This window comes from Vulpes lagopus, chromosome 2 (genome assembly GCF_018345385.1).
Source record: "Vulpes lagopus strain Blue_001 chromosome 2, ASM1834538v1, whole genome shotgun sequence".
Lineage (NCBI taxonomy): Eukaryota > Metazoa > Chordata > Mammalia > Carnivora > Canidae > Vulpes > Vulpes lagopus.
The window spans coordinates 168,658,539-168,685,532 of NC_054825.1; the positions used below are offsets into that span (position 1 = coordinate 168,658,539).

Sequence of the window (26,994 nt, forward strand, 5' to 3'; positions counted from 1 at the left end):
TGGGGGGCGGTGGTGAGTGTATAGTAGAATTCCTTGCCCCATCTGGGGACAGGCCCGGTACAACCCCCACTCCTTCTCCCTTTAAAATGGGCAACCACACAGGTGTGTTAAACAGCTTTAATTTCGGTCATTTCGGCTTCTCGGCACAGTAAGAAATATTGCACATGATCAACATGTTTTGTTCTGGGGACGGGGACAAGGGTAGGGGGAATCACCTTCTTAGAAAGTACAACCCAAGTTGGGAGGGCAGAGGGGGTGGGGAGAGAACCCTCCCCATGCCTGTGGCAAAGTGCAGGAGCCCCCACCCCAAACTAACCTGAGTCCAGCCCCTCTGGGGAAAAAAGGGGTGCATGAACTCCCCCTACTCCACAGGCACCTCCCTGTGGCCCAAGGCCCGCACTACCCTCCAGCTTGTAGCCCTCACATGAGCCATTTTGCATAAAGTACAAGTGAAAAGGTCTGAAGGTAACACACTCCAGGTTATATACAGGGGCTCGGTGGAGGCAGACTGTGCCCCTGCTTCCCCTCAGCTGCCCCCCATCACAGGGAGAAAGCTGTGGGGGGAGGGGATAGACCAGAGGAGCAGACCTCATTCCGCCCCACATTAGAAAGGACGAAATGGCTTTATTGGGGAGGAGGTAACCATCCTGCCCCCCCGTTCCTGCCACCTACATACTGTCCATGTCCTGAGGGGGGTACTGTAGGTCCCGGGATCTTCTCGGACCCCTCACCTGCCTGTGGCAGCTGTGGAGGGGCCGGGGGGTGGGGGGGATGGCTGGGGGGGGCCCTCCCAGCCAGGCTGTCCGGGACCCGGTTCTGGAGGTGGAGGCAGTGGCGGGGCAGCCGGAGCTGTGCCAGAGTCCGAGCCAGGTGAGGTGGGGTCGGGGCCCCCAGCAGGGCTGGGAGTGGGGACAGGGGCAGCAGCAGTGCCAGCAGGGGGCGGTCCGGGGAGGGGGGCGTCAGCTCCAGGGGGCTGCTCCGTGGGCGTGGCGGCCTGCATGATCTTCTGGCGCACCTCCCGGATCTTCAACTGCAGGCAGACCTTTGAGGGGAAGATGTCTGCGTAGCGGGCCTGGAAGGCTGCCGTGGCCTGGGCTGGGGACAGAAGGACAGTGGTGGTGGGGGAAGGCCAGGGTGAGAGGAGCAGGCAGGTCCTCTTCCAAGTGTCCCCCGCGGCACTAAGCTAGACTCACCTGATGGGAAGAAGCCATGGTCCTGGAAGAGCTGCATGACCAGGGCCCGGCGCTGGTCCAGGGTGCGCCGCAGTGAAGAGTATGGCACCTTCTCATATTCCAGCTCCCCGAGCACATCCTCGGCTTCCGTACCTGGGAGCGGTGCAAGGAGCAGGGTCGAGGGGACCGCAGCAGCCTTCCCCCGCCCCTGACCCCCATCTGATGTGTCCACCCAGCAGCCCTCACCGAGTTCTATTCCACAGCAGAGTTCAGAGGGGGCACCCGCCTCTGGACCCTGTCAGGCTCCAGAACTCACCCTCCCATTCTTGACCTGCCATCCTGCTCAGCGACACCTGTCTCACTTCTCATCTGTAACCCCATTCCCAAGACCCCACCTTTCTTGCAGGCCCTGGGTCTCCTATAGCTCTGCCTGCCTCGGGGTCAGTACCTGTACGGTCAAAGGTGAAGATGTCCCCCTCACACTTGGCACTCTTAGGGGTGTTGGGCTCGGAGCTGCAACTGGAGCGTCTCCTCATCTTGCGCTTGGGCGAGGTGGGGTCCTCAGGGGCTGAGTCCAGGTCTGGTCCAACAAAAGCAGGCTCAGCGGAGGCAGCCCCAGTCTGTCCTGTACCTACCCCAGGAGCCCCCACCTCGCCTACCAGTGGAGTTCTTCCTCTTCTTGCGGTAGGAGCCCAGGATGGCCCGGGGCGAGGTGGCCAGAGACTGCAGGGTTGGCGAAGGCAGCACCTCCTCAGGCCGGAACTCAGGCAGCTCAGCAAAGCGCTCCTCGAAGTCCACCTCCGACAGGACCCTGCTGGAGAGCCGGCAGGGTCACCTCTCCTGTCCTGAGCTGCAGCTACCCCCTCTCCTGCCAGCCCCGCACACACTGCCACGGACCCCAGCCCATGCTCACTTGTCCACAGAGTCAAAGGTCTTCTTCAGGGGCGGGGGCCGCACCTTCACCTTCTTGCCGGTACCAGCGGCCTCCTTGCGCTCGGGGGTGTCCCCAGCTGCCCTCCCACTGCTGCCCTCGCTACTGCTGCTGCCGCCACCGCCAGGGGCTGGGGCCGGAGCTGGTGCTGGGCTGGGAGGGGTGGGAGGCTCCCCACGGCTCTCCAGACCCAGCCCAGGGACTCGCCAGTCTGAAGATGAGCCAGGGAATTTGCTGGCCTGGGGTAGGGATGGCAGGGAGACAGAGGACACTGGGTTCAGACTCACCGGGGCCGAACCCAGAATGACAAATAGATGGATGCTGACTGCCCCAGATATAGAGCCTTGGAGAAGACCCAGTCACACAGACAAGCAAAAGAGACAGAAGCCCCCTGCCCCACCAACAAGGACACAGATCAGAGAAGCATGCAGGAAAGAGGGATGGAACAGAAAAGCAGGCAGTGGACTGAGACAGAGACCCCAGGCCCACTGTGCACTCACCATGGTCTCAGGGCCCTTGCTGCTAGTCCGCTCTTCAGCAGGCAGGGGCGGTGGGGGGCTACTCCGGGCTGTGGGAGCCCAGGTCTCTGGGGGTGGTGGAGGGGCCGGTGTTGCAGGTTGCCCCTCAAGCTCAGACTCAGGGGTAGGGGGCTCACGGGCTGGGCCAGGCTCCAAGGGCTGCCGGGCTGCAGGGCCTGACCGCCCAGGGGCACCTGCCTCAAAGGAACCCACGGGAATGCTGGCGATGGCTGCCTTCACTTTCTGGGGGGCCTTAGGGGTGGGCCGCTGGGCCTTGGGGGCCACTAAGCTGTAGGTCATGGAGCCTGCTGGTGGGGAGAAGAGCATTTGCTGAGCCAGGCCTGTCTGGAGCCCATCTCCTGGGTCCCCCAACTCACCCCACCCTGGGTTGGCCCAACACCCACCTGTGGCATTAGGGAAAGGGCTGGTAGGGGCCGGGGTGGCAGTGGCAGGGGCCGGTGGGCCCTTGGGCAGGATGTTGGCAGCAGGTGGGGTGGTGCTAGTGGCCACAGTGTAAACCAGGCCCGGGGGAGCCTGGGATGGCTGGGCCAGGGGTGCTGAGGAGGTGGGTGCAGGGCTGCCAGGGTAAAACGCTGTGATGACGGGACCTCCGGGGGCTGTGCAGGTGGGCGGCAGCTGGGGGCTGGGCACGGGCGACACGCCCACCTGGCCAGGAGCCAGCAGTGGGGCTTGGCCTGCAGGGACAGACACAGAGAAAGAGAGGCAGGGGCCCCAGTTAAGGACCTAGGCCACCTCAGCACCACCCTGGGTCCCCAGCTCTGCCTGCCAGGCTGCCCCTCACCTGAAAGCAGGGGCTGCACAAAGGCAGGTCCGCTGGGCCCCAGCGAGGTGAAGCCTAGGGCTACCGAGCTCGTGGGCCCATACGAGGTGACTGTTCCAGCCTGGCTGGACGTAGGGCTGGTGCCCAGGGGCAACGCGTGCCCACCCGCCGACTGCACGTAGGTGATTCTGCCGCAGGGAGAGGAAGGGGGAGGAGTGAGGTGAGCTGCGGCCCCCCCACCGCCCCGCCAAGCCCTTCTCTGGGCTGGCCTCCAGGTGAGGTTCAGCTGCCATTACCTGGTGGAAGAGGGCAGCAGGACCTTCTGAGGCTGCGAGGTGGGTCCAGAGAGTGTGGCTGGGCTGAGGGGCGGCACCAGGCCGCTGGGTGTGCTCACAGGCACCGGAGTCAGCTGGATGATCTGTGGGCAAGGGCACCCACAGGCTGGGGTGAGCTGGGGACTCAGAATGGGGCAAGGGAGGACCAAGGAAAGTGGGTCTTAGCAAAGACAGGGAACACAAAATTTAGAATTGAGACAGAAAGGGACAAAGACAAAAAAGCAAGGCGTGTGAAAAACAAAGGAACAAGTCGCAGGCACTTAGCACAGAACCGAGATGCACACAGACGTTGAAGCAAGCAGAAAGACACGATCCTACAAACAGGATTCCAGAGAGACAGAACTGAAAAAAAGCACGAGACCAAAAAAATTAAAAAAAAAAAAAAGGCAGACACAGAAACCATGGCACAGAAACCAACACCCAGGAGAGAACAGACAAGGAACAGGTGGAGCCCAGATGCCTTTACCTTGCTGGGTGGCTGGGCACCATTCTGCACAGGTACTGAAAAAGGTGGGCTCACCAGGGGCAGCGGCTGGCCAGCCCCTCCACCCCGCACTGACATGCTAGGGGCCGCCAGGGGCACCAGCACCTTCCCGGGTAGCAGCTGGGCTGAGCCACCCGGGGGCGGGGCCTGCACAGGAGATACAGACTGGGCTGCAAGAGGAGAGGAGAAATTACGAGGGAGCCACAGGGGCTCTGGGGCCCCTCTCCTTCACGGCTCAGCCCAGGCCTCACCTTTTGGGGGCGGAGCAGAAGGTACAGACTGCAGGATGGGGATGCCAGGAGTGGGTGCGGTGGCCGCCAGAACTTTGCCATTGGTGGAGGTGCCCGGTGGGAGGGTGAACCGGATGCTGGTGGTGGGTGCAGGGCCGCCGGGAGCGGCTGCCTTGGTCCCAGGGGCTGGTGCCGGGGCGGGCGCCACCTGAAGCTGCTGGGGCAGCGTGGGCAGGATGTACTGCACCTGGGTGATTCCCCCAGCTTTGCCCAAGGCACCTGGCTGCAGGATGCCCAGGGGCACAGGCCCATTGGGGCCACTCCCCGCACCTGCTCCTGAGCCTGTAGTGGCCCCACTGCCAGGCGCCCCCTGGGCTATGAACTGAACAGCAGGGGGTGCTGGGGCCCCATAACCAGGCGTGCCCACCAGCAGGTTGGTGACCGTGGCGGGGGCCTTCCCCACGGTGCCCAGTAGGGGCCCAGCCACCAGATGCGGGGCTGGCGAGGTGGCTGCTGCTGACTTCTTGTCCGAATATACTAAGCTTACACCCAGTGGGGAGCTCCCAGGAGCCCGGGACCCTGCAACCGGCTCAGTCCTGGCACCTGCTGTGTCATTTGGAGATGCCTCAGCCCGGGCAGAGGTGGGGAAGGGCTTAGAGGCAATGGGCACAGGAGTGCTACTGACAGGCCGTACCACGTTGGTGACCATGGTAGCAGCTGGGCGGGACAGGGGGGCTGCTGGGGCCCCATAGGACAGTGATGGAGCCGGGGCGGAGGGCATGCGGCTTCCACTGCCTTCCCGGTCCTCCTTGTTTGGGGGCAGGACCAGCGTCTGTAGGACACTTCCTCCCCCACCAGGAGGGGCTGCAATGACCGAGGGGCCTGGCGGCTCCAGGCTTCCCACACTTTCAGGTCTCTTGCGTCGGAAAGCCGCAGGATCCGTTGGAAGGAACCGGGTGGCCTTGGAAGGTGTCACTGGGCCCCCGGCCCCAGGGGGTGGGGGCCGTAGTGGGCCTCCTGTGCTGCCCTGGCCTGACTCCTGGGCCTTGAAGGTCCCTGAGCCCAATGGGAAGGAGGTGGCTGCTGAGGCTGAGGAGGAGGCAGGTGAGGATGAGGAGGAGGACGGGGTGGGCCCGTAGCCTTTGCCAAAGGCTGGAGGTGGGTCCGGGGGCCCTGGGGGCTCAGGGTCCAGCGGTGGGCGGCAGTGGGTAAAGGAGGAACGAATCACAGGCGAGAACACCTTCCGGCCGAAGCCCTAGGTGGAAGGAGGAGACACAACCACATCAGGGAGCCGGGATACCCCCAACTTGCCCAACCCTGTCCTGCCCAGGAGTGAGGCCAGCTGAAGGCCTCAATTCATCCAAGGTGTGACCATTTTGCCACGGGATGAGTAGCTTGCCCTTTCTGGGCCTCAATCTCCCTCTGTGGTGACGCACCCAAGAGCAGGTTATCTCCCCTGCCTCGGACTGTTACCAGAGAGCACCAATTCCCCAGCCCTCACCTTGCTGCCCTCTGGGTCCTCCCCAGAGCTGTCTCCGCTCTCACTGTCAGTCACCCGCTCCTTGCACTTGAGGTCAATGTCAGTGGTGCCAAAGCCGTCGTCAGCTGAGGGACGGAAAATTATTGGCAAAAGGGCTGGGGGCCAGACTGCCCAGGAGGAACAGCACAGAGCCCAGGCTCAGGCCTCAGCTCCCCGGTAAGCCAGGAGGAACTGGCGTCCAAGAACACTGTTCCTCAGTCTAGGATGTACCCCCCTGCCCGACGGGGGGCCTAAGAGCATGCAGATAACACCACCTAACACTGTGCCCGATGGCCTGGCCATCCATGCCCCTGTCCTCCTGGTTTCCTGCCTGGCCGGGAGCTTCCCAAGGGCAGGGCTGGGTCTACTCAGTTTGGCCTGGACTGAATATGCCTGCAATCATAAACAGACATGCAAGAGAAGAAAGAGGAAGAGCCTGAGGCCTAGATCAGATCTTTGCCCACCCCCCAAACCCTAGCCTACTGCTCTCTGAGCAGGATTCTGGGCCTCGCAACTTACCAATGACATCATCGTCTCCCTCCTCCTCACAGATGACCATGCGTTCCTCGTCACTGGTCATGTCCTCACTGGCTGCACGCTGGGAACGGGAGGCCCGGGTGGGCAGCAGCGGGGGTCGCCCACTGGCTGCCAGGGCACCTCCGTCACCGGAGGCTGAGAAGGGGCCTGGAGCCCCATATTGGGTGGAAGGCTTTGGACCGGAATAGGACGCAGGGCCAGACACCATCTGCAGGGCATGTACCAGGAGAGTTCAGTGGGGGCCATCACCTCAGGGCAGCCCTCCTTGCCCATGTCCCCTACCCCCCAGACCTGAGTCAGCTCCTGTAGTGCCTGGCTATCTACTTCGCCACCATCCAGGCTGTGGACCCCGCTGTGGGAGAAGGCTCGAGGCCGGGCTGAGCCAGGTCCACCCACTGTATGCAGACGCTCTGCCCCACAGGAGCCGCTCCCCGGAGCCTTGGTATCCGAACTCAAGAGTGTCTGGGCTGCAACAGACAGGAGTTCCGAGGACACTGCAGAGTGGTAGGAGAGAAGCGTCACAGCGTCAAGACACCTTGTGCCGGCACCCAGACTGGCCAAGACATCCACAAACAGCTCTAAATACTGGACAAGATAAGTTTAAAAACCCTGGGCCACCTGGCAGAAAATATACCAGTCACCAGCCCAGCATTTCCTAACAGATTGCTCCCTGGGAGGCGGGCCTTCTTTGAGTACGAAAAGCTGAAGACAGGGGGTGGGGTGCTGGCCAGCTACCTAAACATCCCCAAGTCTCAGAGAGAAAGTGACCCCACCCTCAGAGTTGCAGGCCCCACGATAGGAGCACTCCCCAAAAGTGCCTCAGGACAGCACTGCACACACTAGACACTATGCCACTAGCAGCAGCCACGAGGGGCTTCCAACTGTGGTTCTGGGAACCAGCCAAGCTGGGGTTTACACGCCGGCTCTACCATTCACTGGTCTCCCAGAACTTCCCACAAGTGATTCCGCCTCTGTAAGTCTCAGTTTTCTTATCTGGAAAGCGGGTTACAGCTTCCAGAAGTAGAGATTATACTCCTTTTGTTACCTGGCACGTAGTAAACGCTCAGTAAACGACAACCGATAATTAGATCACTGCTTGGAAACTTTGTCTGTCTGGGCCTCCCTGGCTCCTTCATACGAAACAAAGGCCAGTTCCTTTAGGGGTAAGGGTCACCAAATAAAATGATCGGACAGAGAGAGGTTTCTGGGGTGAGGGTGGAGGCAATGAGGGAGAGGTAGCTGGCACTTCTCAGGGAGGTTGGTGCAGCAGGGAGAGAAAACAGAGGCGCTGACCAACCTCCAGGGGCGGCGGCGGTTCCCGTCTCTGACATGCTCCGCTCCCTAGTCTCCTTGTGCCCTCCTGCCAGCCCCAGGCTCGTGGGCTTGGCCTCTGAGCTGGACTTCTTCCTGTCCTTGTTGCACCACTTCCAGTCTGGGTGAGCTTTAAAGTGGGCCTCCTTCACCTGGCCAGGGAGAGAGGAGGGACCCTTCATTCCCTCGTCCCACCAGAGGAAGCTGGGGAAGAGCCAAGAGGAAGAGACATTACCTGGAAGGCCAGGTCATGGTACTTCTGCTTTTCCTTGGGCCCCAGGGCGTACCACCACTCGCCCAGGATCTTGCTGACGGTCCGGTTGTCCTGGTTGGGGTGACGCTGGTGGACCAGGGCTCGGTGCCGCTTGCTGAAGATCATGAAGGCATTCATGGGCCGCCGGATATGGTCCTTCTCCCGCTGCAGCAGACACAGGCCCAAGTGGGATGGTTAAAACCAGGAGACAGGCTCCGGCAGCCGTAGAGCAAGCTAGGGACAGGTAGAGATGAGGCACCTTGTTGGGGCTGCGTCCATCCTTCTCTGAAGAGGAGTCTCGTTCCTTTGGCAGGGCACTGAGAGACTGGGTCCGCCGTTTCCCGGGTGGCAGGGGCAACTGGATCTCAGGAGACATGATGGAGAGGAAGCTGTGGCAGGAGTGGCAGGGACAGTGAGGGCCATATGTAGGGCGACCCCACCCCCCAGGCTCAAGCCTCGTAGCACTCACGCATCATCATGGTCACTCTCTGTCTCACTGTCCAGCCGGGGCTCTCCTGGAGGGCCGGGGGCATCCTCCTCAGTGGCGGGAGGGGGACCCTTTCCAGGTTCCACCACCCCCAAAGTGTGGGGGGGTCCAGGCCCTGGACTCTCAGGGCATGTGGCTCCAGGGGGCCGCCCAGGATCAGCATTCCCTGTCCCACCTGGGGGCTGCTCATGAGCAACAGCTGCCGACTCAGCAGGTTCTGGGGGCAGAGAGGCAGGTCAGAGGGCTCTTGGACCATCTGGACCCTATCCCCACACCTTCTGTGGCCCCCCACTCCTCACCTTTGCTCTGGTTGGAGGCCACTGGGTGGCTGGCAGGTTGCTGGGCCTCACTTGGCTGCACAGAGGGGTCGGGCTGGCTGGGGGCCAGAAAGGGGACTAAGGAGTGCCAGGGGAACACAGCAACAGAGCGAGGTTCCACATTCGTCCACACTGTGGGAAGAAGCCAGCTAAGCTGTGCAGAAGACCTTGCCCTTGACCCCCAACTCAAGCTCTTTTCCACCCTGGATGAGGTGGCTCTACTCTTCTTTTACATCCCCTTCCACTATCCCAGAGCCTCAGAGGCTCATGCACACGACATCACTCAGGAAAAACTCCTCCCTGAAAGATTTCGAGGTTTATAAAAAAGAAAACAGAAGCTGGGAAGGGAAATAGGCCTCATGCCCCATTCCCTCCCCCACCTCCACCAGCCCTGCCACCAGGGACCAGGCCAGAGGAATGACTGGCTCCTGTCACAAACCAGGCCATGTTCGACTGCCATCTCATACTCCCAGGGCCCCAAGACCTCATCAGGGCTAGGAACTCTCCCCAGTCATGCCACGTTCCCAGCGCCCGTGTTGCTATCTCACATGATCCTACATCTTTGCCTTGCACTCCCTTTATCTCCCTTGAGGAGACCATGGCTTGGTTTGCCCCTCTCTTCTCTGTTACCCATAAGGGGTGGGGCCTTAAGTCTTTCTCCTTGCCTCCCTCGCCATACCACAAACCCCAAGGAGCTAGACCCGCCTTTCCTGGGTTGGGCACAGGTGGCTCCAGCATCTCCCCCACCCACTAGGAGAATCTACTGCCCATTAAGAGGTCTCCCAGCCCCTTTCCCTCTCAACCCTGAGCTTAACCTGAGTGCAGCATCCAGCCCCCTTGCCCAAAAAGAGAGGAGGGTGCAGTAAACTCCTTGGAAGAAAAGGCACAGACAATACGACAGACAAGAAAACTGTAACAAGTCTGCGCCCAAGGAATACAAAAGTGCCAGGTGTTTTCTTGAACACATGCACGGGAAGGCACTTCCCTCCCAGGGCGGTAATCCCAGGGGTCCAAACTTCTGCCCCAGGAGCTGGGTGGTAGCAGGGTTAAGCCCTGGTCTGGGACCCATCCCTGGTGGGGCTCCCGGGGCAGGCTTAGGCTAGGAGTGGGCTGCCCTCTCACTGCTGGCTCCCTGGGGGAAGTGGAACCAGCAGAGGAGGCCCCTGAGAGGGAAGATGATGAAGAGAGAAGGGAAACGCCCTAGCCTTGGTCTCCATCATTCCAGGCCTCCCCCTGATCCAGATCAATCTGACCTGGGGTGACCCCTCTATGCCTTCAAAAGCCTGGACTAAGAGAGCTCTATAAGTGACACTGGCCTCGAGACCTGAGTCTTCAAGGGGCTGACAAAAGAAAAAGTAGCCATCAAATCAACCAAAGGGAGATAAGGAAGCCAGCACCGGAGGGGGGGGGGGGTCTCAAGACCTTGTGAGGACCCTGTCCCCGATCCCTGGGGGCAGTGGGGACCACAAAAGCCTACTCAGTCCTCCAACCCCTAGGACCTGAACCTGTCCCTCTCTTCACCAAGATCTTTCTCATCAGGTCTCCTCATCTGCTGGGTGGGGAAGTAGGGGACCAGCAGACAATGGGGGAAGAGTCCTTTGGTCCTGCCCCTCCTCTAGTCCTCCTCAGTGCACTACCGTCCAGGTTCTTGGGTCCCTCCCTCTGTCTCTGCAAAGCACACCACAAACACTCCAGCCCATCACTCTGTTCTAAGCAAGCAGAGCCTCACTCACTTCTCAAGCCGTTCTTAGCCCCACTACTAGATCACAATCCCTTCCCCCCTCTTCCACCTAAGGCCAGCAGGTCTCACGCTGCCCCTATTCTAATGCACGCTCCCCAGCCAGTTACTCTGCACCCCTCACCTCGAATGACAACGGACCACGCCACCCCATCACCCAAACACCACAGCTGTCCCCAGCTACGCCCCTCTCCTCATTCCCATCACTTCCGCTACACTCCCACCTGCCGTCACTAACCGCTTGGCCCAGCCGAGCTCTCTAACTTTCCGTCACCCCTGTACTCCGCCTCTATCACTCTCGTACTATACCCCTATCACCATTACGCCGCACTCAGCACCCCGACACCTTGACCCCTGCAGTCCCAGGGCCCAGGCGCTACTGACCGAACATGCCGAGGCCACGGGAGGCCCCGCCGGACGCGGGCACCAGGGGCCTGTGGGCTGAGTACATGGTCCGGCGCGGGGGGGCCCGGCCGGGGCTCTCGCCTCCTCAGCGGCCGCCGCCACTCCGCCCGCCGCCGGCTCCTCGGCCGTCGCCGCTCGGGCCCGGGGGGAGCTGGAGGCCGTCGCCGCATGCCCCCCCCCGCCGCCCCCCTCCGGCCGCCCCACGCGGGGGTCTCCGCCGGGCGCGCCTGCGCACAGCGCCGCCTGCCTCCCGCCGCCCGGGGGGCGGGGGAGGTCAGAGCGCGCCGGCCCCGCCCCGCCCCCCGGCGCGAGCGGGGGCCGTCACGGGGCGCGCGGCACAGGGGCCATCGGCGCCGCCCCCTCCCTCTCCCTCCTCCCGCGCGGTGCCCGGCGGGCGGGGCAGGCGGGGCGGGGCGCGGCGCGCGTGCGCGGGGGCGGCCCCCTCCCTTCTCCTCTCGCTGGCTCGCTCCCTCCCTCCCTCGCAGCTCCGGCGGGTAACGGCTCTGGCCCCGCGCGCCCCGACTGCCGGTGCCGCCGCCCCGCCTTTCCGGGCTCCGGGCCCGCGGCTCAGCGCCGGGTCGACCTTCGGCTCCGGGCGGGCAGACGGACCAGCGTGCGTGCGTCCGTGCGCTCCGAGCGAGCCCCGCGCAGAGCCACCGCCGCCTCCCCGCCCCGCCACTACTACGCGCTCCCCTCCCCCCGCCGCACCTCCCCCCGCCCCTTCCCCGCTTCCCCCGCGGCCTTCCGCGCAAGCCCGGCCCCCCGCGCGTGAGCCCATTGGCTGCCGCCGCCGCGCGCGGGTCAGGCCCCGCCGCGCCCGCCCCCATTGGCCGCCCCGGGGGAACGTCAGTCATATGCAAATGCGGGAAGGGCGGGGCGGGCTCCGGTTGGCCCCAAGCCGGCCCGGGGCGGGACCGCGGGAGGAGGGTGGCAGGGAGGGCGCACTGCAGTAAAGGCAGCGAGCCAGGGGGGCGGTTCGCGGCACCGCGCTGCGGAGGCCCCGGGGTTGTGTGTGGTGCTACGTGTGTCCAGTCCACGCGAGGAACACGCTCCCGCGCGGCTTGGCCCGCCTCCCTCACGCCCGCCTGGGCGCGCACGGCTCCGCAGGGCAGACGAATTGCGCGGTAGGGCTACGCGAGCCACCCTGGGCCCTTACCAACTCACACCAGCCGACTCTGACCCCCCCCCACATACATACAGACACACACACACACACACACACACACACCCCTCTCATAGACTTTTCCTGCCACACCCATTATCTCATACACACCCCACGGTCACATGTACCCTTGGCCTTACAGTCAAACACAAGTCACACACCTTGAACACCTGCTCACATGTATGTACTACCTCCCACACTCCTGGTCCATCACTCCCACCCATCATCATACACACGTTCTCACCCTTCCTCCACATCACCCATTTCATACACGCCTTGTCATACATGCTTCACCAACGCATATTCTCATTGCCAGCCCACATGAATCATCATACAAACAACATATCAAACAGGCAGCATTATCTCACACATCTCATCACAACCACTGCTTGTCCATCATACACACACACCCCCCACATCCCTCCCACCCAGCCACACACACAATCTTCCAGCTTCACACACTCTCATGTGGCCTTCCTGGCACCTCTCATCTCGGACACGGGCAAATTCTTACTGATGCCGTCATACTGACCCCGGCACACTATATAAACTTACCCCAGTGAGCACTACTTCAGTATCCTGGCCCCCCAGGTATACAGAGTGCCAAGGCCATTCATCATCATTCAGCTACCCCGCCTGACACTTAGCAGCCACCTGGGACCCTCTACCTCACAGTGTAAGGGGCGGGGGCACAGAGCACCATTGTGGGCTGGGTCTACCACTCTAGGCTAGGAGCAACCCCTTCCAGAAAAGGCCCAGGAGAAAGAAAGGAAACTAACACAGGGGGGAGGGGGCAGCATGCTGAGAGTTTGTATGTATTATACTGCTCATTGAATCCTCACAGCCACTAGGGAGGTATACTTTATTACACCCATTGTTCAGATGAGAAAATGAGGCTCAGAGAAGCAGTAAATTGTGCAAGATCATGTCTCCAGAACCTAACAGCCCAGTGTTCCAACTCAGCTGCTCTTTCCACTACTGAAAATTTAACCTTGGGGTGGACCCAGGCAGACACTCCCAGAAGTCCCGGACTATGGTCAAACAATGATACAGAGAACTGCAGAAAGGTCAGAGAGCACACACAGAGACACTTGCAAAGGTCTGGGGCCCATTAGGGAGAGAGGCAGAGGCCTGGGATCACCCGAGATGGGCCCTGGGGTCACATTCAGTAGCGGCATGGCCCTGGGGTCACACCTGGGCAGGTAAAGGTTGCACAAGCTCAGATGGATAAAGAGTGGGCTCCTACACAGGTGGAGTCAGCAACAGGCACAAACAAATCCCATTCCCAGCCTATTCCATCCACTGACAGAGCTGAAGGCATGGAAAGGGGGCAAAAACTGGTAATCTGAGCCCAGAGGGGAAGGGAAGGTCCATAGCCCTCTGACCTCCAGAGACTGCAGGACCAGACACTTGGCTATGAGCCTGGAGGGGGCCACTGGAGGGACTATTAGGTGACTGCCCCCTCCTCCCTACGCAGCCCCAGACTCAGACCCTCCATTACCTCACTGCCCCAGGGACTGCAATGTGAGGCAGAAATCAAGGCTGAAATCAATGTGGCCCGCTATCTCCCCACCGCTGCCCCCTCCTCTCCCCACCGGTGAGTCACCTACTGGCAAGTTAACCCCTTCCCTACTGCAGTGCAGGCGAGGACCGAGCTCAGAGAAACATTGCCCCCAGCTCCCCTACTTCTGCAGGGTGAGAGAAAGAGCTAGGCCTGGCACAGCAGGGAAAAGAGGGCCCCACACATCTGGGAGGGTTGCACATCTGGTAGAAGACACAGTGCCCACATAGGAGGGATGGGAAGAGGCCCCTTACAGGGTAGGGTACAGCCAAGTGGGGGCCCAGCCTGGCAGGGAGGGGCCGGAATCCGGGCGGGAAGGGCCCCCCTGCCCTGGGCACTGGGCCAGCCCTATACTTAGCTTCCATTGTTCAGAGTGGAGGAACCCTGGGTGGGGGTGATTGGAAGTGAAGAGGGAGCAGGTCCTAACCCCAGACAGCTCCATCTCTCCAGCCATTCTCAACCCTAACTGGGGCCTCCCTAATTGGAAAAGGCTGAGGGGGTTTCCCAAACCAGGGCCCCAGCCCCTCATCTGAGAGAGGGTGCAACGCCATCCTTCACTCAGTGCAGGTCCTCGGCAGAACTATGGTGCAACCCAACCCTCTGCACCACCCCATCACCAATTCCACAAAAGGTTTGGCGCCAAACAGCCCCCGCAGCACTACCCCACCCCCAGCCCGGGGACAGGGAGCCCAGACGGAGACACCAACTGCCACCCAGGGTGGCACAGGCTGAGGCCTGTCCAGAGGCCTGGGGCGTACAGCCAGGGATGCTGACAGACTGAGGAACAGGCACACACACCCTGAACTCACGGGCCCATTTATTGAGCCCATGAGGCACCGCACCCCTGTCGCCCGCGGCTCCCCACCCTGCTCTACAGGCCTGGGTCCCCGCCTCGGCTCACCACCCCGGTGTCCCCAGCTCCCCTCACCCGCTCTCCACATACACACCCACCCACCCACCCACCCCGGGCGGCGTCGGCGACGGCCAGGGTTGCCTGGGGAACGAGCCCAGGATTGGGCTGGTGCGGCTCGGGAAGGATGGGGGCCTAAAAATAGCGCCGGGGTGAGTCAGTGTGAGTGGGGCTGGGGTAGGCAGGGGGACTAGGAGGGAAAGAGGCAGGCGAGGTGTGGGGGAGGGTCCCCAGGGATTGGGAGACGGACGGGATAGGACGGAGGGGGGCATGTGGGTTCGGGGGTGGAAAGGGGCGGCGGGTGGGGGACTGTACAGGCACCGGGATTTCAGAGGGCTGGTCGGCGCGGACTGAGGGAGGCGCCCCAACCCGGGCGGAGGAGGGGGCGCCGCCCTGCGTTCTCCTCCCCTCCCCGAGCTCACGAGATTTTCCACTCGCCGCCTGGCCCCCAGCCAGCCCCCGGCGGGCCCCACAAAGCCGCTTTGTGCTGGGAGGGCGGGCGGGCGCCCGGCCGGCCTGACACCCACGCGGGCCGCGGCGGGGCACGGGCCAGCTGGCACCCGAGCTGTCTGCGGGGGGGCCCCCCCACCCAGCCCGAGGGCGCGGCCGCTTAAGGGTTAAAGGAGCAGCAGCTTTGTTGGGGGGAGGTGTTCTCGGCCAATCAGCGTCGGCAGGCGCGTAGGCGGCCAATGGGAAAGACAGAGGCCCGCCGCTCCGGGCCTACCCCTAGGGCGCGGGAACCCGCGCCCCTCCGTGCGGACGGGGGCTGGGCGCGGTCCTCTCAGGGTGTCGGTCCGGACCTGCAATGCCCCCGGTGCACCCTGTTTCCCCGGCTGCTTCGCAAGAAAAAGGTTCAGAGGGGGATAGGACCTTGCAAGACAGGAGGTGGCACGCTCGGGATTTGAACCCAGGTCTGCCTGGCCTCACAATCAGCTTTTCTGCGGAAATAGGGAGACGGGGGGTTCCCTGGCCCAAGCCTCCGTGGGGAGCGGGAACAGGGGACGGGGTGCGGGCGGAGGAGGCGGCGCGGCGGGCTAGGGTCCAGCCGCCTGCGGTGCAGCCGCTGCCGCCGGTGGTAATGGGAGCCAGACGCCGTCGCCGCCGCTAATGCGCCTCCCTCCCGGCCACTAATGGAGCCATTAATGCCCGGGCGCCGGGGGCTCCGGGCCGCGCCCCCCCGCCGCCCGGCGCATGCGCGCGCCGTTCCCCCAGCCGCTTGCGGCCCGCCGCCCGCCGCCGCCAGGAGGCAGCCTGACCCCTCGCAGCTCCCGGCGCTGGGGTCTCTTCACGAAGTCTCTAAGACTACCTCAAAAAACGCCCCTTCTCTTCTCTCCTGGGCAAGTCATCCTCTTCTTCCCAGCCGAGGCCTCCTTCCTCTCCAGGACAGTTTCCAGGGGTCTCTGACACCCAAGCCTAACCTATTCCCTCTCCTGCTCTAAACTTTTGGCTCTTCAGCGACCGGCATACAAGCTGGCCTGGCGAGACCTGCACCCCTTGGCACCCTTCTGCCAATCCTGGTCTCTAGTGTCAGCTCCAGCTTCAACGAGCAAGAGAGGTCATGCACTTTCACCCCTCCTGGCCTTTGATCCTACAGCTGCCTCGGCCAGGAACACCCCTTTCTTTCACTGTCCTGAAATCAACTCATGCCTCACGCTTCAGCTCAAATGTCACTTCCACTGTGAGGCATACCTGTACCTCCCTCATCACCCTGCACCGAGCCACAGAGTTGTCTCTGTCCTCTGGCTTGCCCAGACTACCTCCTTCCGCTCATCCTCGCCCGTGCCTGCATCCATGTCTGCATTCCCCACCCATTTCCCCCAGGGCTGCTCAGCCTGAGCTTGGTACAGATGACTAGGGACTTCTGGTGGGAGAGAAGGGGCTCACTGTTGGAGACAAAACGAAAATTCTGGTGGGTAGACTCTGGATTTGGGGAGTCCGGAGAACCTAGGCCCCTCTTTGGGCCTTATTTTCCCCATCTGGCCAAGCACAGTTGGTGGGTACAGCCTGGTCTCTGAAGTCTTACTCACTGGGGCAGACTACATGTGGGATTCTGTTAAATGGAGCTGGCACTAAATGTGTCTCCTGCAAGGCACTGAGGAGGTGGTAGGGGTGATCCAGGTCATGCCCCCTAGCAGGTGGGTGGGCACGGGAGCTGCTTTCCTGTTGTTCCCCTACAGCCGGATCTGCTAGCTTGGCCCAGGCAGCCCCCGCCTTCCTGCCTGACTTGGGAACAGGTGCTTGGATGGAGATGGCTCCTGGCACCTCTCAGCATGTTTCAGGGACAGTGGTGGGCAGTTAATTTGTCAAGGAACAGGAAGGGACTCTTGGGCCTGTACAACCTCCCAACACTCCCCAAGAAGGGAGTAAGGGACCCTAATGCTTAGCAATTGTCCACTGACTCAAAGGGATGGAGCACCTGGACGTGCAGAGAGTGGACGTGAGGGGCTAGGACAGGGACAGCAAGTCTGTTGAAGGAGGGGGAGGAGGGCCAGGGGAGGCCCAGGGACACAGGATCCCAGGATAGGGGACCAAAACAGAAAAAAGGTGGGATGAAAGCCCAGACAAGGACTGATGTCTAGGGAGGGACAAACCAAGAAAGATATAGGGAGCCAGACAGAGAGAGAGCCAGAAGTCCAGAGAGAGAGACTCAGACAGACCCAGAAATAGAGACCTAGACAGACAGATGTAGGGACCCAAGGGAGCAACAGATAGACACACAGTGGCTCAAAGGCAGGCAGGCAGAGGCCCAGGAGAGGGGGGCACTGCCTGTCAGTACGGGGAAGCCAGGCGGAAACTGGGAGCTAGAAAGGAGGCTGTGCCAGGAATGGGGCTGAGACATCTGGCCTCCTGGGCTGGGGCTGCAGGCCCTGGGGCGGCTTCCTCTCCTGGGGAGCAGGCGGGAAGAGTCAGAGGGAGGTGGCAATGGCAGCTGGCTGGCCGGGCCATGCACAGAATGTGGAGAATGCCGGCCGCCTGCCCCGGCACGTCCCCCAGCGGAAGCAAATGCCTGGCGGGGGGCAGGAGCAGGCAAGCTGTCCCAAGCCGCCCCCTCACACCTGCTGCCCTGAGTGAGGGTCAGGCCTTGGCATGAGTGGGCAGAAAGGGACCGGACCACGGCCTCACTATGCCACTGGGCATGGTCTTCCCTATCTGGGCCTCAAGACGGAGAACGCCCCAAGGTGCCTGCCTCCCAAGGGCTTGGAGAGGCCTCTGGGACAAGAACAAAAGGACCTGCTGGCTGAGAACCTGAGGGCAGCCTGGATACCTCAGCATGGGTGTTGTTAGGGAGGCGCTGCTCAGAACCGCCAGGACAGGCACTGGACAAGTTCTGACGACTAGACAGCCTGCAGCCTCCCTTCTCTGAACCTCAGTCCCCACCCTCCCACCCCCCAAACCGGGCTGGTAATCCCTACTGCATAGCATCAGGTGGATCCGACGAGATGGCCCCACACCTGGGGCTGAGCACACGGTAAATGCTTAATAAAAGACTGGTTACTATTATCGTTACCATTATTGTTGAGAGTACTTAAAAGCCTGGGCTCTGGAGCTAGACAGCCTGGGTTCAAATCCTGGCTCTCCCTCTTCCTAAGTGGGTGGCTTTGGGCAAGTCACTTAACCTCTTGGGGTGTGGTTTCCTCCTCTGAACACTTGAAATACTAATGGCACTGGCCTCCTGGAGTGTTGTGAGGATTTGGTGAGTAAATGCTCAGGTGGCACTTACAGAGCTGTGTACCACACGCACACATTGGTGGTGCTCAAGAAATTCTGACGGCTGTAGCTTCTGGCAGATCTGGAGATTGGGAGACCTGGTTCAAGGCCCGGTCCTGACCCTCCCTGGCAGGGCGATCTCAATCAGGACTCCTCTGTCACTTTTCCTCATCTGGAAAATGGTGGCAGGTACCCCTGTTGGGGCTGCCCTGGTAGGCCTCGGGTCACCTGCATCAGTGCCATCCCTCCCCAAGTGCCAGCAGTCAGGGTCACGTGACACAATGCTCTGAAAACAATGTCGGGGGCTGTAGGCATGTGGCAGGGGGAGATGGTTAAGAGTCCTTCTGCTTCATTGTCTTTATCTGGCTAAGGACAGAAATCCCTGCTGTGCCCATTTCTGTGGAATTTCACTCGTATCAACTACCCTAACTAATGTTAGAACTGCTGGAGGCAGAGCAAAAAACAACTCACAACCTCAGTCTATGAGTCTGAGGGACAAGCACAGCCCCGTGTCCCTGTGTCCTGGGTCTAGACCTGGAGCTCCGTGAGGTCAGGGCCTGGGTTCCTTCCTGCATCAGCCTCTGGCCCTAGTCCCTGCTTCCACCCAGGTCTCCACCATGGCCTCCTTCCTCCCTGGTCTCCTTGCCTCTGGTCTCAGGCTCCGGAAATGGCCCTCCACAGTACAACCATGGTTGGATCAGTTCAAAACCTTCCATGGCTCCCCAATGCCCTCCAAGGTAAAGTTCCCAAGTCTCCTGAGGGCCCTCGATGATCTCTCACTCATTAATATAGCCCCATATCCCCACACTCACCCTCATCATCTAGAGCCTTTGACTTTGCAGGTTCCACTCCTTTCAAATACTTAATTTGGCCTCAATGCCTTTCCCCAAACTCTTCCCTCTGCCTAATGGTCTTCCTGCCAGCCTTGCCAGGCTCACATCTGCACACCCTGCATATCTCACTCTAGAGACCCTGGCCTCTTCTCCAAGAAGCCCTCCCTGACTTCCCACAGCCTCCTGGCTTCCCCCATCCCAGCTCTGATCACTCTGGATGCTCACTGTCTGGGGACAGATCTGTCTATTCCAGGACCATGAGCCCTGTGAGGACAGAGCTGTGTCCTCAGACCAACTAGCACATGGCCAGGCCCAGAGGCATAGGGCCGGGATACTCAGTCAAAAGTGGATTAATAAATAAGATGTTAAGGAAGGGTTGGTGACTGGTCACCCTCCCTGACAGTTGCTCTGACAAGGCCTGGCCTGGCCTCTGGCTCTCCCCGCCTCTGACCTCAGCCCTCTGGCCATACCAGCTTTCCTCAGCTGTGCTCCTTCTGGCCTAGAAGCTTTCCTGCCAGCCTCCTAGGAGGCTCTTCCACCCCGCGGTTGCTGGTTACAACTCATCCTTCAACTCTTGGCTTACACGCCCTTTCCTGAGGGCAGCCAGACTGGATTTCACACCTGGAGGCCTGCCCAGCACACCCCCACTTCCCCTACATGGCACCGACCGCACCTGTGATATTTACCCGGCACAGGCGTGAGGTGAGGGCTCCAGTCCTGATCCTGCCACCCCGAGGCAGAAGGCCCTGCTGGAGCCTCCATCTTCCCATCTGTAACCCAGCACTATGGCCCAGGGGGACGAGCCAGCCAGCCTGGCTTTGAAGGCTGGCTCCAGGATTTACTAACCATGGGATCCAGGGCAAATTACTAACCTGGCCTCCGTTTCCTCTAAATGAGCATAATCCTAGCACCCGCTTGTTCGGTTTGTGAAGACGAAATGAGTGAATATTTCCAAAGGGCTGAAAACAGACCCTGGTACCGTAGAGGTGTGTCTGAGGGTTCGGTGAGATAACTCACACGCAATGCCTATTATCACGGTGATGCCCCCGCCAGTCCTCCAGACATGGCAGCTGTCATCACGATTGTCAACTCTGTTACTCCATCAGAATTGTGGGGGCCTGGCTCCCAAAGCTCAGGAAAGGTTTGCTAACTGATAGAGCCCTTGAGAGTGCATTTCCAACAGGAGCCCTCTGGAAGCACGGCACTGAGCCTTCCAAGTCCAGTCCCTTGCCTGACATGTGACTTCCCGCTGAAACATCTACGCTAATCTCCCCCTGAGCCCCTCCCAAGGTGGGGAGCTCACCTCTCTTGGGAGCCAGTTTGCAAGTGGCCCCGTCTAAAATGAGCCCTCACCCGACCCATCCACCCACATCTCTTACCTGTCCCAGGTCGGCCCATGATGACTTCCTTTTTAGGGGCAGGATGGCTGGTGTAGCTGCTGGGCACCAGGACGGGCAATAGGGCAGCAGGTGAGGGGTGGAAGGCCACCGGCTGGAAGGGTGAAGAAGCCAGGCCAAAGGTAGGCATCGGCTGGGCCACGGCAGTCGGCGCGGCTGGAGGCACGGTGATGGGCACGGGGGCTGGCAGAGGTGGGGGCAGGCCAGGCTTCCCACTGGCCACCCCGGGGGGCACTGGGGTCTCTCTGCAGCCCCGCCCAGGTCCCGCTGCCCGCGCCTCGCCAGCAGTGCTCACCTCCCCAGGGAATTTGGAGGGCAGCGGCACATCGGGGTTGCGAACAATAACCGGTGAGTCCCGCTGCACAGCAGGAACCCTGCGCACAGAGGGCCCAGGGTCCGAGGTCAGGCCAGCAGGTGGGGGCAACAGCAGCAACGGCGAGGGCTGGCGGGAGCGAGAGAAGGGCACAGCAGGTGACACCGCCCGGAAGCCAGCTGGCGTGGAGGGTGTCGGCGTGTGGGACACCGAGTCCACGCCAGAGTCTAGGCTGTCGCTCTTGGGGAAGTCCGGGGTGGCTCCTCCGCCCCCTGTGCCCGGGGCCCCCAGAGCCCCTGGGTGGGGCAGCAGCTCTGTCTTCCTCCGCCCAGGGCTGATGGGCACGGTGAAGGTCAGGTTGGTCTGGAAGGTAGGTAGGATGCCAGAAGAATGGCGTTCTCTGGGGGCGGGCGGCGGTGGGTGGGGGCCCAGGTCTGGTGGCGTCAGCACGCCTCCCTTTGGGGTGCTGGCGCTCAGGTGGCGGCTGCGAACAGCAGTGCGTTGGATGACTGGTGAGGCATTGATGGGGCTGAAATTGGCAGGGCGGAAGCCAAAGAGCGGCGACGGGGAGGGCGATGGGGCAGGTGAGAAGGGCGACTGCGTAGACACGGGGGAGAAGGAGGGCGTGCCTGAGCGAGAGCTGCCCAACGACACCAACATCACGGCCGCCTCACACTCATCGAACTCAAAGCGTGACAGGTCAGCGGGAGCCACCAGGCGTGGGCGCGAGTCCCCACGGGCCGCCACACTGCTGGCCTCACTGTCACGCGATGTTTCATCGCCCCAGTCAAACTCGGTGCTGCCCTCGCGCGCAGCCACGCCCGCCGGCCGCCCGGTGCCACCAGGGCCACTGTCTGCCAGGCCCTCCATCTCCTTGGTTCGCATGGACAGGTGGCGTGAGCAGTAGCCCCGCCGCTGCGACTCCTTCATGCAGCCGTCTCGGGAGCACAGCCGTCGCCACTGCTTGCCGTTGAACTTCTTGCGAATTCCGTTGGGTGTGCACACCACGTCACCCTTCTTATACTTCTGCTGGGCGGCTGTCAGCGGGGTGCGGGCCCGGGCGGCTGGCGCAGCCCCCTTCTCCAGAGAGGCTACGCTGCTGCTCCGGCTGCCGCCCTGGCTCCCCTCTTGGCAGGGTGAGGGCTGCTCGCCAGGGCGGCCGGGGCCTGCGAAAGCCGGGGACTTTGGTGGCGGTGACAGGAGCTGGGGCGGGGGCAGTGGGAGCAGGGCCGGGGTGCCCAGGGCCGGCGGGTGCTTCTCCTCACCCTCCTCGCAAGTCCCCAGGTTGCCACCGAAGCTGATCTTAGACACCTCGGCATCCTCAGGCTGCTTGGGGTCTAGGGCAGCAGGGCAGGGGGGTAGGGTGCCCGCTGGCTCAGCCTGCTCCTCCTCGGGGCCCGCAGGGGGCTTCCTCGGTGGAGCCTCAGGTTCCCAGGGGGGCCGCAGCAGGCGCAAGCTGGAGCGGGCCACCCACACGGCCTCCTCGGGCTCATGGTGCGGCAGCTGTGGGGGCTGTGGCAGGGCGGCTGGGGGGCCTGGCTGGGTGTTGGGGCCGGGGCTGAGGCGGACCTTGTAGGCAGCCGGCTTGGTGGCCACCTCCACCACCACACCCTCACGGTAGGCAGCCACGCCAGGCTCCACACAGGTACAGACAGCGGTGCCCACCACCAGGGCACCCGGCGGCGGCGTGGCATCCAAAACCACATCTACACCGCCGCCGGGTGCCCCCTCGTAGAAAGTCAGGGCCCGGTCCCCGGAGAACTGTACCCCCAGGTCCTGGCTTCTGCGCACCTGGCGTACCACGGCCGGCAGGAAGAGGCCATCTCCCCGTCGAGCCAGCACCCGTTGGGACCTCAGCTGTCGCAGGTCATATCCACCACTGGTGCCACTTGGGGGCCAGGGGCCTGGCCCACAAGCTTCGGCTGGCTCATCTTCCAGGTCGGCCGAGTGCTCGCTGGCTGTGTCAGTGGAAGAGGAACGGGTGGAGGTGGGTGGCCGTGGAGGTACACCCAGGGTGCCAGCCTCCTCCGGGGTCCGTGCTCTTTCTTCGGGGGCCCCGGCCGCCCCACTGCTCCCACTGCCAGCTCCGTGCTCCTCCACATATTTCTTCTTGGGCGCTCGAGACTTGAATGTGGCCGTCTTACGGCTGAGGGAGGGCTCCCAGCGGCTTGCCTCCCCCTCTACCTTGGGGTCTTCGGCTGGGCCTGGGGCCGCTGGGTCGTCAGGGTGCAGCTCGGGGGGCAGCCCTTCCGCCCCAGGGCCCCGCTCGGACTCCTCCTCCTCACCCTCCTCAGCCTCTTCTGGCCCTGGAGGCGGCTGCTGCTGCTGCTGCTGCTGCGCCTCGTCGTCTTCCTCCTCTGGCTTGTCGCCCTCCCCAGCCCCTCGCCGTCTCAGGGCCTTGGCCCGGGTGGCTGGTGGGGACTTGCCGCCACTGCCAGAACCCGGGAGGCCGACACATGCCTTCTTCATTGGCTTCATCTTTTGTCCACCTGCAGGTGGGAGGCAGACAGGGATCATCGGGAGCAACTCAAGGGCCCCCCAGAGCCAGTGTGCCCCAAGACTTCTCACTTGCTGAGGCCACTGCCTCAACTCCATGATGCCCAAAGCCTCTTTCCTGGCTGTCCTCCACTCATGTGGGCCAGGGGCCCCAGACACAGACTGGCACCGTGTACCCTGAGTTACACAGTCTGGCTCCTCGGGGACACTTACATATATCTGCTCCCTCTACAGAGGCCACAGCAAGTGTGTGCAACTGCCCAGGGGGACACAAAAAGCAGTAACCGTTCATGCCTATGGAGCACTGACTTTGTGCCAAGCCCTGGGCCGAACTTGATTTTATTAACCCGTTTGATCCTGACAACAGCCCTGAGAGGCAGGTGCGACCAACAGCCCTAGTTGAGGAAACTGAGGTACAGAGACACCAAGCAACTTGCTCAAATTCATCCAGCTAGGAAATGGCAGAGCTAGGGTCTGAACCCAGGCAATCTGGCTGCTCCAGAGTCTGTGCTCCTAACCATTTCAGTGTGCCGCCTGTCACATGATCCAGAGGGCACGCTTCCTTGCACTGTCACTGTCCAGAGAGCACACACACTCATACACACACATGCACAGGAACACAGTCACAGAAAAGGAGGTGACTGGGCTGTGATGTGAGCCTCTCTCCACCCCCACCCCCAACCCCTCTGGGCCACCTGGCATGGCCAGACATTATGGGAAGGAGTGGGCAGCTGGAAGTCCTAAGGGACAGCTGCCCACTCTTCTCTGCACCCCAGGCCTGCCAGGTATAGCCATCTTCCCAGATCCTGGCAGGGAGCAGGCAGGGGCACGTCTGGGGCAAGAGCTTATACCCAGTGCTGCCACGGGGCCGTGCATGAGCACACGCACGCGCACAAAAACACACACAGAGGCACACACACGTCATCACACAGTGGGACACAGAGCTACACCCCAGGGTTTCGCTGTCCCACTGGATGGGAGCCTGCCCCTCCCCCCACAGCACCCAGCGTGATACCAGCAAGCCCAGCCCCCCTTCTGGCCTGCACACATCCCCGCCCTGACTGGGCTGCCTCTGGCAGGGTGGCTGAGTTGGCCAGGCCCCCTGGGGCCCCCAAATATGCCCTCCGGCTCCAGGTGGGGGTAAGTGGGAGAAGGTCAAAGAAAGCAGGGCAAGCCCAGCAGGCCAACCTCACCCACTTCCTGAACAGTCATTACTGCCCGCCCCCTTTCAAGCTGCCCTGAGAAAAGGGAAAAAACTTTACTCTAAAGTGACTAAGAGAACCTGAGAGGCCAAGAGGGGGCCTCTGGGAGGGTGGGGGTGCCCGGGACCATAACCCAAACGCAATCTGAGACACCCCCAACTCAGTGTGCAAGCTCCCCCAGGAACCCCTGATCTTGTGTTCTCCTACTTGGGGCCTGCTCCTCCTGTGGACCCTGCAATTTCAGGCTGCTCCTTCTCTGGACCAATCCTGGGGTCCCCACAGGCAGAGCCTGTAGGGTCCGGGGCTTCTCACACTGGGGCAGGCATCCAAGTGCCCAGGAGTTGGGAAGCTGCCACCACCTTCTCCCCACTGACCCGCTGGGCCACCATCCTGGGGACTGAGATCCGGCCCCAGTCCTGCCCAAACACAAACCTTTGCATACCCCACCCAGGGCCTACAACCATACCGCCTGGCACCCCTGGACCCTGCCACCTGATCCTGCCTCTTCACCCCAAAAGCCAAGCCTTTTTCTTTCCCCTGGGGCCTACTCTCTTCCTGTTCACCCCACTTTGGAGAACTCCCACCCAAGGCCCTGTGGGCCCTCACCTCCTTCAGAATCTAAGCAGTAACTCCTGGAAGCCCAGGCCGGCCCAGGCCCTGGTTCTTCAGGGTCTCATGCCCTCTGGTCCCATCAGCCCTGCTGGCTGGCACCAGCTTCTCTGCCACTCTCTCTCCCATCCTGTCACCACCTCTACCTCTCTCCTCACAGGCCCTAGGCCCCCTCCTCAATCACCCCATCCTTGTCACCCTCGTCTATCTCTGTCACCTCTTCCTCCCAGTCACTCTCCTGTCAGCCATCTCCGGACCTGTCACCTTTTCTCTCCATCACCTCTCCTTGTCACCCCTCCAACTCTGTCCCCTCCCTCTCCCTGTCACCCTGATCTAGTCCTGTCACCCCTCCATTCCTGTTACCCATTCTCTGCCCACCATCCCCTCTCCGTCACCCCTTTTCTGTCACTCTTCCTCCCCACCACTTCATCCACTCTATCCCCCCTTCCCACCATCCAACCCACCTTTTTTCCCCCTGTACCCCCTCCCCGTCCCTGCCACCTGTCCCCTCTCGGCCCCCAGCACCCCAAATCCCCCCTGCCCGTGTCAGCCCTGGCCCCGCCCCTCACCTCGGGCTCGGCGGGGTTTCGGGGCGGGGGGCCGTGGCCCCGGCTCGGTCCGGTCCGGTCCCTCCCCGCCCCCCCTCCGGCTCTCCCTCTCGATTCTCCCTTTTTTTTTTTACTCCAACACACAAAATGGTGAATGGACCTGCAACAGCTGGAGCAGCCAGCCAATCACCGGCCACAACCCCGCTGACCGGCGCCGTCCTAGACCAATAGATGTTCGCAGCCTGGTCGGCTCCGCCTCTCCACGACGAGCGACATTCGCCACGACCAATCCCGCCCACCCGGCAGCGCAAGGGGGAGGGGCCAAAGTCCAAGACCGGCCTCCCTCTGGGACCGACACCAACCTGAGCCTACGACCGCCTGATCTGCCTAGGGCCCTGCCCCACAACAAGTGATGGGCATCAGCCTTGACCAATTGCAGGCCGTCCTAGTGCAGAATGACGAATACAGTACCCAGTCGCCCTGCACTCTAGGCCGGAACCCAGCCTCTGTAAGGGACAGTAGCCAATGAAGTGCAAGAAGGAAGGGCTAAGGAATAGGCTGTCCAATAAGCGGACTGAGAAGGCGTGGCCTGAGCGTTTGTTGACCGGCTAGTCGCAATTCCTGCTGGGAATGGTAGTCTTCTGACGTCTCCGGCCCATAGTCGACAGTACATAACAGACTACAACTCCCATGTGACAGAGTGCTGTAGCACCAAAGAACCCGGGCGAGGAGAAAAAGTCGGACAGGGCAGTTCCTGTAAGTCTCCCTGCACACCGGGAGCATCTTAGACCCAGGGCCCCAACTCACCCGGATTCCCGGCTCTGGCGTCGCCAGTGGCTCCTCTCAGTGGCGGCTGTAGCGGCACGAGGGGGAGGTGCGAGGAGCAGCCAACCGCCACCCGCAAGCCCCGCAGCCAATCAGCAGCGGCCGGGGCGGCGCAATGACCTCACCGGGTTCTACTCTGTTACCCCTCCCCCACGTGGTTGTTGCTGTCGGTAGCCGGGAGTAGGGAAGTTTGGGGTGGGGGGGAGGGGAGGAGAACGAGTGATGTCACCTTTCCCCCGCTTGATTGGCTGTAGGGTGGCCGGGACTATGACCAATCAACAGCTTCAGAAAGTCCGGCGCGGCCCCGCGGAAAGCCCTGTTGCCACCGGGAGGGGAGAGAACGTGCGCGTGTAGGGCGGCGCGCGCTGCAGTGGAGTGAACGCGCGCGGCCTGGGGCTTGGGGACCCTGGGG

General features: G+C 62.0%; 1 protein-coding gene across 7 annotated transcripts; it reads right to left on the bottom strand.

The window, feature by feature from the left end:
• Window positions 1-103: 103 nt before the first annotated feature.
• CIC (capicua transcriptional repressor) lies at window positions 104-26,673 on the bottom strand. 7 transcript variants are annotated; one of them, XM_041744032.1, is made up of 21 exons: window positions 26,565-26,673; window positions 20,572-23,391; window positions 8,858-9,007; window positions 8,541-8,775; window positions 8,331-8,460; window positions 8,054-8,236; window positions 7,805-7,970; window positions 6,799-7,001; window positions 6,490-6,715; window positions 5,953-6,056; window positions 4,473-5,706; window positions 4,204-4,391; window positions 3,699-3,820; window positions 3,424-3,590; window positions 3,026-3,316; window positions 2,604-2,929; window positions 2,086-2,342; window positions 1,832-1,986; window positions 1,621-1,752; window positions 1,194-1,325; window positions 104-1,095 (listed from the first exon to the last, which is right to left on the bottom strand). In XM_041744032.1, exons 2-21 carry the CDS (start codon window positions 23,378-23,380, stop codon window positions 728-730), a joined length of 7,578 nt encoding a protein of 2,525 aa, XP_041599966.1. In that variant the 5' UTR covers window positions 23,381-23,391; window positions 26,565-26,673; the 3' UTR covers window positions 104-727. The 7 variants fall into 7 exon arrangements, 6 of the variants coding, with proteins under 6 accessions (XP_041599966.1, XP_041599967.1, XP_041599968.1 ...); XM_041744033.1 differs by lacking the exon at window positions 26,565-26,673 and adding an exon at window positions 25,779-25,871 and having other exon boundaries at window positions 2,604-2,926; XM_041744034.1 differs by lacking the exon at window positions 26,565-26,673 and adding an exon at window positions 25,779-25,871 and having other exon boundaries at window positions 1,832-1,983.
• Between the last annotated feature and the right edge of the window lie 321 nt (window positions 26,674-26,994).